This window comes from Hyperolius riggenbachi, chromosome 7 (genome assembly GCF_040937935.1).
Source record: "Hyperolius riggenbachi isolate aHypRig1 chromosome 7, aHypRig1.pri, whole genome shotgun sequence".
Taxonomy (NCBI): domain Eukaryota; kingdom Metazoa; phylum Chordata; class Amphibia; order Anura; family Hyperoliidae; genus Hyperolius; species Hyperolius riggenbachi.
The window spans coordinates 20944111-20958376 of NC_090652.1; the positions used below are offsets into that span (position 1 = coordinate 20944111).

Consider the following 14266-nt stretch of genomic DNA (forward strand, 5'->3'; position numbering starts at 1 on the left):
TATGCTAAATGGCCAAATAATGGCACTGTGTAATTTGTCAATGTAACCTGTTCAGTGTTATAGATTAATAACAATAACAACACTATAAGTAAAGAAATTAATCTATTAAAATAAAATAAAAAAATACAATTCTGTACTAATGACCTCAGCAAGATGGAGTAAAATGGAAACACACACACACACACACACACACACACTGTACACACACTGTACACACACTACACACACTACACACACTACACACACACACACACACACACACACACACACACGCACACGCACACGCACACGCACACACACACACACACACACACACACACACACACACACACACACACACACACACACACACACACACACCAGCCTGAAAGACCCACCCCATTCTTAGCATGAAGCAGTACATGGCCTGCCGGTTGCCTATATACAACAGTCTTTGAACCTGATGGCATCATTTAACTTAAAAGATACTGCAGCCGAAAGGCTGCTGAGAGATAAAAACTGCAATGTGTAGGGAAAGAAAAGTACATACTCACCGCTCCCCTCGCTCCCTGCCGTCGGGTCCCGCTCGTCAGCCACAGCTCCCGGTACTGGCCGACTCTCCTGACCCCTGACCCGGACATACTGCGCCGTGCATGCGCAGTATGTCCTGTAATCTTCGCTTCTGGCGTCGCATCATGACGCCAGAAGTACGGACACTCCCCCGCCTCCTGCGTGTGCGCTCCAGCGGCTCCACTTTAAAGCTTTATAGTGGAGCCGCTGGAGCGCACACGCAGGAGGCGGGGGAGTGTCCGTACTTCTGGCGTCATGATGCGATGCCAGAAGCGAAGATTACAGGACATACTGCGCATGCGCGGCGCAGTATGTCCGGGTCAGGGGTCAGGAGAGTCGGCCAGTACCGGGAGCTGTGGCTGACGAGCGGGACCCGACGGCAGGGAGCGAGGGGAGCGGTGAGTATGTACTTTTCTTTCCCTACACATTGCAGTTTTTATCTCTCAGCAGCCTTTCGGCTGCAGTATCCTTTAAGAGCAAGAGAACTGAGATCTTGTGGACAGATACGGGTATATAGCTTCTTTTAACCTCCCTGGCGGTCTATTAAGATCGCCAGGGCGGCTGCGGGAGGGTTTTTTTTTAATTAAAAAAAAACTGTTTCATGCAGCCAACTGAAAGTTGGCTGCATGAAAGCCCACTAGAGGGCGCTCCGGAAGCGTCATTCTGATCGCCTCCGGCGACCAGAATAAACAAGGAAGGCCGCAATGAGCAGCCTTCCTTGTTTTGCTTACATCGTCGCCATAGCGACGAGCAGAGTGACGTCATGGACGTCAGCCGACGTCCTGACGTCAGCCGCCTCCGATCCAGCCCTTAGCACTGGCCGGAACTTTTGTTCCGGCTGCGCAGGGCTCGGGCGGCTGGGGGGACCCTCTTTCGCCGCTGCTCGCGGCGGATCGCCGCGGAGCGGCGGCGATCAGGCAGCACACGAGGCTGGCAAAGTGCCGGCTGCGTGTGCTGCTTTTTATTTCGCTCAAATCGGCCCAGCAGGGCCTGAGCGGCGACCTCCGGCGGTGATGGACGTGTATAGTCGTCCATACCGCTGAGGAGGTTAAAGGACAACTGAAGTGAGAGGGATATGGAGGCTGCCATATTTATTTCCATCTAAGCAATACCAGTTGCCTGGCAGCCCTGATGATCCTCTGCCTCTAATACTATCAGCCATAGCCCCTAAACAAGCATGCAGCAGATCAGGTGTTTCTGACATTATTGTCAGATCTGATAAGACTAGCTGCATGCTTGTTTCTGGTGTTATTCAGATACTACTGCAGAGAAATAGACCAGCAGGGTTGCCAGGCAACTGGTAGTGATTAAAAGGAAATAAATATGACAGCCTCTGTATACCTCTTACTTCAGTTCCCCTTTAACGCATTAGCAACTTCAGTAGAGTTTTCTTGTTTGATTTTGTCTTTTGACCTCAGTCGGCAGAACTCGTTGTGCTGTAAATTCTTGGAATGCTGTGATGTCTCTCTGCTAACACTTCCCCTAGTGACAAGTGGCCATAAATACATATTACAGCAGTACTAATTAGTAGCAGGGAAATGTAACAAATCTCACTAATATTATAAATGGGAAAGTTTGGATGTTCGGATGTTTGTATGTTTGTTACTCAATCACGCAACAATGGCTGAATGGATTTGAATGAAATTTGGCATACGCATAGTACATTACCTGGAATAACATATAGGATACGTTTAATACCCATAACCAAAAAGTGGGTTGAGACAAATACAAATTACCCTGGGAAAATGTAAACTGCAGCCATTCTTACACTGTTAATGGCAGGGTTCTCAAGCTTTGCACAGTTGGTCACTGGGTGACTGGGATTAATATTCATAAAAGTGGGTGGAACCTACATACGCCAATAAAAATGCACCTATTGATTTTCAAGGGGAATATTCAATTGCTGCCATTCTTTCACTGTTAAAGGCACAAGCCTCAAACCTGGTACAGTTGGTCATTGGGTGACTGGGGTTCAAAATCAGAAAAGGGGGTGGAGCCACAAACAGCCAATCAGATTTGTTTCATTTCAATGCAAATTATTGATGCCAAAGACTGCAAAGCTCACAAACTTGGTCATTGAGTAATTGAGTAATTGTATGTTAGGGTTAGTAAAACACCAGCCAAAAACATATCCCAGCAATGCCGGGCCATCAACTAGTAAGAAATAAAAAAGTGCTAAAATAAATTGTCCTAAAGCACTTGCAAGCCTGTAAATAAACTGCTAAAAGTTTTAAGACGTTTCAACATACTGTACATAAAAAGTGTTTCTTACTTGTCTGGAATTAAAGAGTACCAGAACTCTTTTTTTTTCTAAAGAAAGGTGAGGTTCTGATACTGGGAATCAGGTTGGTGGCCCCTCATACTATACTCACCCTGTGAAGGTGGAGAGTGTGACCTTGATCCTGATGCTACAGGAGAATTTTTGGAATCCACCGCTTTATTCTTCATAGCTGGCTGCTGCTGCTCTATTTCTGCAATGACAAAAGTAACACGAGATGCCACATCAAACCATATCTGATTATTCTTTCTAGGATATTTTTCTGCTCACAATATACCAATTGTATGCAGAGGGCAACCTAATTTTCCTAACCCTTTCTGACCCATCCTCCTTGGCTTGGTTGAAATTGTTAGGAAGGCAGAGCAAGCAATTCCTTCCAACCTATTCTCAGCAAACTACCCCCACCTCACACATACCGTTTTAATACTTAAGCCTAAAAGTGGCCACACACCATACAATTATTTAAATATTTTTTTTCAATTCAAGAATTGCAATCAATTTTTTGACAGATTGTAAGATTTCAACAATCTGACCAATGTACTACACACCTATGTTCAATGATTCCCCAATTATGTAAAAAAAAATGACTGAAAACTCAGAAAAAAATGCTTAGGTCTGTACATCAAGTAATTGACAATCTACCCTACACCATTAAAAAAAGGGGATATTTCAATCTTTTTATCTATTTGGACCCCCTGGTTATCATCAGATTATGGAAAAACATAAAAGGAATTATGGACAGATACTAAATGCCAGGATATATGAGTATAGGCCACTATCCACTCTCAGGATAAATAAACAGGAATCTCTGTTCAACTAACACTCGCATACACTTCTATCTAACTGGACTCTCCAAGAGTCGCTCCAGTATTCCATTGTATAGTAGAAACAATGGGTGGGATCACGAACCTTTAATATTATCTATCCTTTATTGTAAGTTCAATTCTGTTTCTCTCTACACTTTATTGATTTACCTTTCTGTTGTATGTTGATAAGTAGTTCTATTCATTATTTGTAGTATATACAATTCTTGATGGTTATTTTTATGCTAACATTTATCCCTTGTAACACCTACCGGGAATTAATAATGTTTTGTTTGTTATATTGTTACTTCTCAATGTAACGATTATGTTTTGTTAAAACCTTCTTAATACAAATTTTTTAGAGTAAAAAAAAAAAATTGATCAAATACATCCAACGCTCTCGATATTCTTTTATCAAATAAAAACAGGGAATTTGATCAGATTTCTTCAATGAATAAAAAAAAAAAAAGAAAAAAAGCTGAACGCAGCTGAACGGCAGGCCGCAGGAGGACGGCGAGGGACTCAGACAAGCTTATGGGTCTGGAGGAAGCCCAAGGTAAGTATCAAATCTTTACTTCTTTTGATCTTTGGTACACTTTAAGCAAACACATGGCCTACCGGATGTCTGTACATACTATTTAGTCCCTTTGTACTGGTTGGCATCATTTACAGTGGAATGCAAAAGTTTGGGTAGCCTTGTTAATCGTCATTATTTTCCTGTATAAATCTTTGGTTGTTTCGATACAAAATGTCAGTTAAATATATCATATAGGAGACACACACAGTAATATTTGAGAAGTGAAATGAAGTTTATTGAATTTACAGAAAGTGTGCAATAATTATTTAAATAGAATTAGGCAGGTGCATAAATGTGGGCACTGTTTTAGAACTACCGGTAATTATTGGAACTCAAATTGGCTTGTAAGCTCAGTGACCCCTGACCTACATACACAGGTGAATCCAATTATGAGAGTGTATTTTAGGGGGTTCAATTGTAAGATTATTTACCATCATGTTTTAGGGGAAGGATACAGAAAGCTGTCTCAGAGATTTCAGCTGTCTGTTTCCACAGTGAGGAACATATTGAGGAAATGGAAGACCACAGGCTCAGTTCAAGTTAAGGCTCGAAGTGGCAGACCAAGAAAAATCTTGGTTAGACAGAAGCGACAAATGGTGAGAACAGTCAGAGTAAACCCACAGACCAGCACCAAAGACCTACAACATCATCTTGCTGCAGATGGAGTCACTGTGCATTGTTCAACCATTCGGTGCACTTTATACAAGGAGATGCTGTATGCGAGGTGATACAGAGAAAGCCTTTTCTCCGCCCACAGCACAAACAGAGGTACGCTTAAAGGGATACTGTAGGGGGGTTGGAGGAAAATGAGTTGAACTTACCCATGGCTTCTAATGGTCCCCAACAGACATCCTGTACTCGCGCAGCCACTCACCGATGCTCCTGCCCCGCCTCCGGGTCACTTCTGGAATTTCAGACTTTAAAGTCAGAAAACCACTGCGCCTGCGTTGCCGTGTCCTCACTCCAGCTAATGTCACCAGGAGCATACTGCGCAGGCACAGACCATACTGGTCCTGTGCAGTATGCTCCTGGTGACATCAGCGGGAGCGAGGACATGGCAACGCAGGCGCAGTGGTTTTCAGACTTTAAAGTCTGAAATTCCAGAAGTGAACTGGAGGCAGGGCCGGAGCATCGGTGAGTGGCTGCGCGGGCACAGGATGTCTGTGGGGGACCATTAGAAGCCTCAGGTAAGTTCAACTCATTTTCCCCCGACCCCCCTACAGTATCCCTTTAAGGTATGCTAAAGCACATTTGGACAAGCCAGCTTCATTTTGGAATAAGGTGCTGTAGACTGATGAAACAAACATTGCGTTATTTGGGCATAACAAGGAGCTATATGCATGGAGAAAAAAGAACACAGCATTCCAAGAAAAATACCTGCTACCTACTGTTGTGGAAAAAGGTTGGCACCACACAAAAGTAGCAAAAATAAAAAGATTAGCTCTTTATTTGTTCGTCATTAAAATGACAACATTGTCAAAAAAGTAGGCTTTTAGCGGCGACAGCCCCCCGTTTCAAGCTGCTTGAAACAGCGGGCTGTCGCCGCTAAAAGCCTCCTTTTTTGACAATGTTGTCATTTTAATGACGGACAAATAAAGAGCTAATCTTTTTATTTTTGCTACTTTTGTGTGGTGCCAGCTTTTTTCCACAACGCTTCATATAGACCCCAAGGATACTGGGGTCTGAGGCTTGGGCACACTGCAGGTCCTCCTTTTAGAAGAGTGCTCCTCCACCTCGGTATTTGATTGCTGCTACCTACTGTAAAATACGGTGTTGGTTCCATCATGCTGTGGGGCTGTGTGGCTAGGGCAGGGACTAGGAATCTTGTCAAAGCTGAGGGACGCATGGATTCCACTCTGTATCAGCAGATTCTGGAGACCAATGACCAGGAATCAGTAACAAAGCTGAAGCTGCGCCGGGGTTGGATCTTTCAACAAGAACACGACCCTAAACACTGCTCAAAATCCACTAAGTAAGGCATTCATGCAGAGGATCAAGTACAACTTTCTGGAATGGCCATCTCAGTCCCCAGAACTAAATATAATTGAAAATCTGTGGTGTGAGTTAAAGAGAGCTGTCCACGCTCGGAAGCCATCAAACCTGAATGAACGAGAGATGTTTTGTAAAGAGGAATGGTCCAAAATACCTTCAACCTGAATCCAGACTCTCAATCGAACCTACAGGAAGTGTTTAGAGGCTGTAATTTCTGCAAAAGGAGGATCTACTAAATATTGATTTCATTTCTTTTTTGTGGTGCCCAAATCTATGCACCTGCCTAATTTTATTTAAACAATTATTGCACACTTTCTGTAAATCCAATAAACTTCATTTCACTTCTCAAATATCACTGTGTGTGTCTCCTATATGATATATTTAACTGACATTTTTTATCATAACAACCAACGATTTATACAGGAAAATCATGATGATTTACAAGGTTGCCCAAACTTTCGCATCCCACTGTAAGAGCAGAAGAAGTGATATCTTGAGGACAAATCAATGATATATTTATTCAGGTACAGGATCTTCTCAAAAAATTAGCATATTGTGATAAAGTTCATTATTTTCTGTAATGTACTGATAAACATTAGACTTTTCATATATTTTAGATTCAAATACACACAACTGAAGTAGTTCAAGCCTTTTATTGTTTTAATATTGATGATATTGGCATACAGCTCATGAAAACCCAAATTTCCTATCTCAAAAAATTAGCATATTTCATCCGACCAATAAAAGAAAAGTGTTTTTAAAACAAAAAAAGTCAACCTTCAAATAATTATGTTCAGTGATGCACTCAGTACTTGGTCGGGAATCCTTTTGAGAAATGACTGCTTCAATGCGGCGTGGCATGGAGGCAATCAGCCTGTGGCACTGCTCAGGTGTTATGGAGGCCCAGGATGCTTCGATAGCAGCCTTAAGCTCATCCAGAGTGTTGGGTCTTGCGTCTCTCAACTTTCTCTTCACAATATCCCACAGATTCTCTATGGGGTTCAGGTCAGGAGAGTTGGCAGGCCAATTGAGCACAGTAATACCATGGTCAGTAAACCATTTACCAGTGGTTTTGGCACTGTGAGCAGGTGCCAGGTCGTGCTGAAAAATGAAATCTTCATCTCCATAAAGCTTTTCAGCAGATGGAAGCATGAACCCACTTTTGACCCAGAAACAGCGGCAGAAGCGCCTGTCCTGGGCTACAGAGAAGCATCACTGGACTGTTGCTCAGTGGTCCAAATTGAATGAAAGCAACTTTTACATGTCATTCGGAAATCAAGGTGTCAGAGTCTGAAGGAAGACTGGGGACTCGGGGACAGGGAAATGCCAAAATGCCTGAAGTTCAGTGTCAAGTACCCACAGTCAGTGATGGTCTGGGGTGCCATGTCAGCTGCTGGTGGTGGTTCACTGTGTTTTATCAAGGGCAGGGTCAATGCAGCTGGCTATCAGGGGATTTTGGAGCAATTCATGCTTCCATCTGCTAAAAAGCTTTATGGAGATGAAGATTTCATTCTTCAGCACAACCTGGCACCTGCTCACTGTGCCAAAACCACTGGTAAATGGTTTACTGACCATGGTATTACTGTGCTCAATTGGCCTGCCAACTCTCCTGACCAGAACCCCATAGAGAATCTGTGGGATATTGTGAAGAGAAAGTTGAGAGACGCAAGACCCAACACTCTGGATGAGCTTAAGGCCGCTATCTAAGCATCCTGGGCCTCCATAACACCTGAGCAGTGCCACAGGCTGATTGCCTCCATGCCACGCCACATTGAAGCAGTCATTTCTGCAAAAGGATTCCCGACCAAGTATTGAGTGCATAACTGAACATAATTATTTGAAGGTCGACTTTTTTTGTTTTAAAAACACCTTTCTTTTATTGGTCGGATGAAATATGCTAATTTTTTGAGATAGGAAATTTGGGTTTTCATGAGCTGTATGCCAAAATCATCAATATTAAAACAATAAAAGGCTTGAACTACTTCAGTTGTGTGTATTTGAATCTAAAATATATGAAAGTCTAATGTTTATCAGTACATCACAGAAAATAATGAACTTTATCACAATATGCTAATTTTTTTAGAAGATCCTGTATATGGTTCTTTACTACAACGAAAATGTATTGCAATTGATTAGAGACCTATCAACGTACATAAAGATGTGTTTCTTTCTTGTTCTGAATTAAAGAGTACCTGAAGTTTTTCATTTAAAGCAGCAGAGACAGCCATACTATCGCAGGAAAAAAACACGTATATAAGTCGATAAATACTTGTTCTACTTACAAAACAGATGTATTTCCTTTCCATGTTTTGATTTTTATATTGTAAATAAAGAAAAAACTGTTCCTGGTATTTTTCATTTTTACTTCTTCTTGCTGAAGCCAATCCTGATGTCATTTCCTCCCTTACCCTTTTTTCTCCTACAAACTGCACTGTCATATCTAGCTTGTTTTGTAAACACATGTGAGCACCGCATAGTTAGTATTTCAGCAGGTTTTCCCTTCTCAGTCTCCTGTCACACTGAACTGCCCTCAGCCAATCAGTGAGGAGCAGGAATGTGGGAGGGGTGATGACAAGCTTCCCTCTTGTTGCCAACGTACCAAATAGAGCCAGGCTGACTGAGATAAGATTTATTACAGTAGAAACATTTATGATTATATTGGAATGTTTGCAATGCAGAGTCAGGTTGCAGACTGCATAATAAACACAGAGCATGGGGTAAATGGAATTTGATTTTGTGGCTGACAATCCCGCTTTAAAGGAAAGTAAGGTTCTGGGGATGATGTTGGTGGCTCATCGCATCATACTCACCCTGTGAAGATGGCTGGTGAGACTTTGATGCTGAAGCTACAGGAGAATGTTTGTGATCCATCTTATCATCCTCCATAATTGGTTGCTGCTGCTCTATTGCTGCAATGATAAAAGTCACAGAAGATGCCACATCAAACGATCAGAAAGGCAGTATAGTAGCTGATGACAGTATACACAGATAAGAGATAAGTAGTTTATTCGCCAAGTACGGCCGAGCAGTACCCGAAATTGCTTTTGGTACACATGGCTTAGGTAAAGAAGAAGCACTCCACATTGGCGGAGTACTGTACATGATACATTACAGTCCATGCTACAATTTTAGAACATAGACAAGCGTTAACCTTAACAGCAAAACATTTAACATTTCTGTGTGGACAAATGAACACCTTAACAACAGCACCTTAACATTTCTGCAATAGTTACTGCTACCTATACGGAAGAGAAGAAAGACCTCTGAGCATGAGGAGTAGGTAGGTAGAAGCTTTACAGTTTAGGTGGTGGGGGTTCAGTGGGGTTTGGCGTTTAACAAAAGAACTGCCTGAGGGAAGAAGGTGTTCCGACGTCTGCTGGTTCTGGATCGTATGGTTCGGTAGCGCCAACCCAGCGGGAGAGGCTCAAAGAAGCAGCTGCCAGGGTGAGAAGAGTCACAGGAAATCCTGTTGGCCCTCTTCCTCATCCTGGCGGTGTGGAGGAGGTCAAGGGATGGTAGGTGTGAACCAATGATCTTTTCTGCCTCATTGATGATTCTTTGCAGTTTGTGTCTATCGCTCTCAGATATGCAGCATGTTAGGAACAATACTATTCCTGCTCAAAACAAAGGTGCCATATTTATTTTTTTATTTGATTGGGTGGCTCCAGTGTGGAATGGACAATATTGGTGCTGATAATAAGGGCCCCTTCCCACCATCTCAGCATTTGGTCACATTACGTTATTTAGGCATTTATCTTTATTGTTGATCACAACTGTTCATGGCAACATTTATATTTATAGAATGAGGTTTTGCTCTAAAGCATTGTGAACTGAAAGCTCTGCTTTAATATTTGCACTCAACTCCATTTAAACCCCCTTTTCTATTTTGATGTTATTTTTTTTTATGTTCCACAACATTGGGAGACACCTGTACATACTCTGCATGGAAATATCAGGATTAATTGATTTGGTTGTGGAAAATGTGAAGTGTGGATGAAGACTTACTTTGTTGTACTTACAATACTGTAGTCAGAGTGTAACAGTATGAAATAGTGGACCTGTACCTCTTACCTTTATCTCCTATAGAGACCTCCCTGTATTCAAGGTCATCCATGGACTCGTGTCTCCAGGTCACTCGCACTCTGGAGTCCGGACTGTGCAAGAGATTCTCTGGAACTCGGCATACACTTGTAACACTGAATGTCTTATCCATATTAGGTCTACATGTCTCCTGTGATTGGCAGGTTTGTGTCAGCTGCTCCCCTGTCCCACAATGCCATTCAATTTGGATATGTTTGGGGTAGAAGTTCTCCAGCAGCAGAGAACATTTCAGCTTTCCTTTGCCCAGAGGTGGATCCACTGCTTTCCTGACCTTGGGCTTAGCTGAAAAGAAATAACAAGTTCATAAATGTGAACCAAGAGTGTATTGCCGAAATAACCCACATCACATTTTCATTTGAAGACATAATGCTGTATATATATGGATCATCCTCCACTCACCCTGGACATGTAGTGGTCCTGAGCTCTTCTCTATCAGTGCCTCCAGGCTGGGATGGGCCACTCTGCAGATGATCTCTGACTCTTGGTCTTTCAGGGCTGGTTTGAACCTCAGTCTGGCTGTACAGGAATAGGTGTGATCCTGCTGCCTCTGTTGTGTGAGGTCTTCTATCTGGTACTTCTCCTTATTATCCGGTAGAGGAACACATTCCCGGCCCCCACTCTCCCTCCTGTACCAGCTCACAGTCACAGCATCAGGGAAGTAGCGGGAGATGTTGTACTGCACGGTGGTCCATCTGTCCATTAGTACACGAGATATGGGGACTGCCTCAATCTCCGGACTCCAGGCTAATCCTTTATCAAAGATAATAATTATTATCAATAAACTGTACACAAAATATTCAGCAACAAGTTATACATATTTATCTAAAGTTCTTTTCTGAAAAGTATAGTATGAACAGAGTATATGAGCTGTACATCTGCATCTCTCAATCTTCTGTGACTGTAATGAAGCAGGTGGATGTCACTGCTGGTTTGGGCACGTATAGCTGAAACCCAACACTTAACAGTGTCTGTGTGGTGGGGGGACTTTTTAGCCAGATGTACCTGGTTTCGAACAGAATAAATCACCAAAACTGTTGCCCACTAAAGACAATGGAATAGCAGCATTGGTTAAAGGAATATTGTAGGGGGGTCGGGGGGAAATGAGTTGAACTTACCCGGGGCTTCTAATGGTCCCCCGCAGACATCATGTGCCCGCACAGCCACTCGCCGATGCTCTGGCCCCGTCTCCTGTTCACTTCTGGAATTTCAGACTTTAATGTCTGAAAACCACTGCGTCTGCATTGCCGTGTCCTCGCTCCTGCTGACGTCTCCAGGAGAGCACGGCGCAATCCAAGTATGGTCTGTGCCTGCGCAGTACGCTCCTGGTGACATCAGTGGGAGCGAGGACACGGCAATGCAGATGCAGTGGTTTTCAGACATTAAAGTCTGAAATTCCAGAAGTGAACCAGAGGCGGGGCCGGAGCATTGGGGAGTGGCTGCGTGGGCACAGGACTTCCATTAGAAGCCCCGGGTAAGTTCAACTCATTTTCCCCCGACCCCCTACAGTATTCCTTTAAGCTCAGCAGTTTGGGTCAGAAATGAATCATGAGTTATGTTAAGAGACGTCAGTGCAGAGATAAAGGCATAGGACGGCTGAGGTGAGGAATGAGATGGAAAGGAATTGGATTCAAGGCTTTGGTGGTGAGGTGGGATTTGGAGTGCAGAGAGGAGAGTCATTTCTTAGAGAAGTGATTGAAATGATGAAATCTGTCATAGAAGAGTCAGGAAGAAGAATATTGGCTGGAGTGAATAGTTGCACTATGATGTCACATCATATTTTGTCAACTGTCTCAGTGAAGTACCTGGCAAAGCCTTCAGATGAGGCAGGAGGATGTGGGAGGATGTGGATGGAGTAACAAGTTAAATGTGTTTTGGATTGCAGAAATGATGAATTGGGCAGGAACGTGACAATTAGGTATGAGCCTCCATATTCTGCAGAATTTTGAGTTTCAACAACTGATAAGTGAGATGGTATGACATGCAGCAGGCCACCTGACTATAGAAATGTGCGGCAGAGTTCATGCCTTGCATGTTTTACACGCTGTAAGTGCGGTTACAGTTTGGTTTAAACTTAGTAAACATCACTATCTTAAGCTCTCTGTCCTGGAGGTATCCTACAGGTGCTGTGCACACTTTGAAAGGTAAAGGGCAGCCAAGCTGACTCTAACCGATATATGAGATATATTTTAACACCAGTGAGGTCCCACAAGGGTCAGTACTTGGTCCAATCCCTTTTAATCTAACCATTAATGATCTAGCAGATGGAATACAGAGTAATGTAGCCATCTTTGCAGATGATACAAAAGTATGTATAATTATATACACTACGATAGTGAGATTTTACAAAAGCAAAATTTAACGTCATGCACCTTGGTGGTGTCCATGGTAGAGCAACAAAATGGCTTACAGCTGAGAACATCAGACTTGGATAAGGACCTGGGAATACTGTTTGAAAACAAGTTAAACAGCCTTATTCAATGCCAAGCAGCAGCTGCTAAAGCAAATACATTCTGGAATTCATAAAACAGGAAATAAAATCATGAGAGTCTAGTATATTACTCCCTCTGTAGAAATCACTTGTGAGGCCACATCTGGAGTATGTAATATAGTGTTGAGCCCCACACTATAGGAAGGACATTAACATACTAGAACCGATACAAAGACAGGCAACTAAATTAATCACAGGGATAGAAAGGTTGGACAAACTGGGTTTATTTAGCTTGGAAAGAAGACGGCTAAGGGGTGACAGGGGTGACCTGATTAACATGTATAAATACATCAGAAGGCAATACAAAAGATTGGCAGGCGAGTTTTTTTGTTTCTAGGCTTGTACAAAGGACTGGGTGACATGATCTGCATATGGAGGAAAAAAGGTTTTGCTGTTTATTTAGGAAAGGGTTCTTTACAGTAAGAGTTGTTAAACTGTAGAATACTGTAGAATATTTTACTACAAGAAGTAGTTATGACAAATTCTATATTCACATTTAAAGCAAAGTAATTCCCAGCACAGTTGATCCAGGGATTTTATATGACTGATGACTGCCACCTGAAGTCAGGAAGGATATTTTTCCCTTAAATGTTCATTGGCTCAAACCTTGAAAGGCTAGCAGCACACCTAGCAGAATTGCCTGCGAATGCGATGCAGGAAACAGATGCGTTTTTGCAACTTATTGAAAGACAATGGACCACATAAAATAACACATATTTCTGCATTTTCCAATGTGTGTTTTTTTTGAAACACACAACTTGCAGAATATTTCTGTGATACCACCTGAATTACACAAAATTTATTTCAAAAGAGACACAGAAGAAGAGCATTTTACTGTGCTTTGACATGCGTTTTTAATAAAAGAAATATGATACTGTATTTTTCTCCCTGGAAGAAGGGAAAATATTGAAAAAACACAAATGCAACAAATTAGTTAGGAAAAATACATTTTTGTTTCTCACCTGGATCTCTCCATGTCAGGACCTGTGATAGAGGTGTCTCTAGAGAGTCATGGTCACAAGTCACTCTCAGAGTAAAGCTGGGATCTAATAGGAGCTTTCCCGGGACAGTACAGTGACTCTGACCATTATATGTCTTATCACTGTTCTCTGTATACTCCTCTGTGGACGTCAGCTTCTCTCCTCCTGATGTCCAGGTGACCTTCACTTGTTTGGGGTAAAAGTTCTGGAGGCTCAGAGTGCAGAGGACATCCCCACCATCATCCAGCTTCATATGCACAGGTTCCAGGACGTGTAGTCTTCCTAATAACAGATATTAAACATTTTGGTGTTAAAAGGGAACAAAACCTAAAATGTCAGCCTCCATATCCCTTTCAGTGCTGGTGTGCTTGAACTTTTAAGGCCTCTTTCACACTCACAGTGTCACGACAAGTCACAGTACTCTCCCCCGCCACATCCCTGCTGCAGCTTGTTACAGAGGCCATTACTGTCTATGAGACAAGCAACAGCAAGTGGTTC

General features: G+C 42.6%; 1 protein-coding gene across 1 annotated transcript in view; it reads right to left on the minus strand.

The window, feature by feature from the left end:
- Positions 1-14266, minus strand: part of LOC137525938 (uncharacterized) — a 147184-nt gene that overhangs the window by 11437 nt on the left and 121481 nt on the right. The window contains exons 12-16 of the mRNA XM_068247146.1: positions 13751-14050; positions 10700-11050; positions 10271-10582; positions 9010-9108; positions 2922-3020 (exon numbers count right to left, since the gene is read on the minus strand). Of these exons, the coding sequence (XP_068103247.1) occupies positions 2922-3020; positions 9010-9108; positions 10271-10582; positions 10700-11050; positions 13751-14050 (1161 nt within the window). The remainder of the gene's footprint in view (positions 1-2921; positions 3021-9009; positions 9109-10270; positions 10583-10699; positions 11051-13750; positions 14051-14266) is intronic.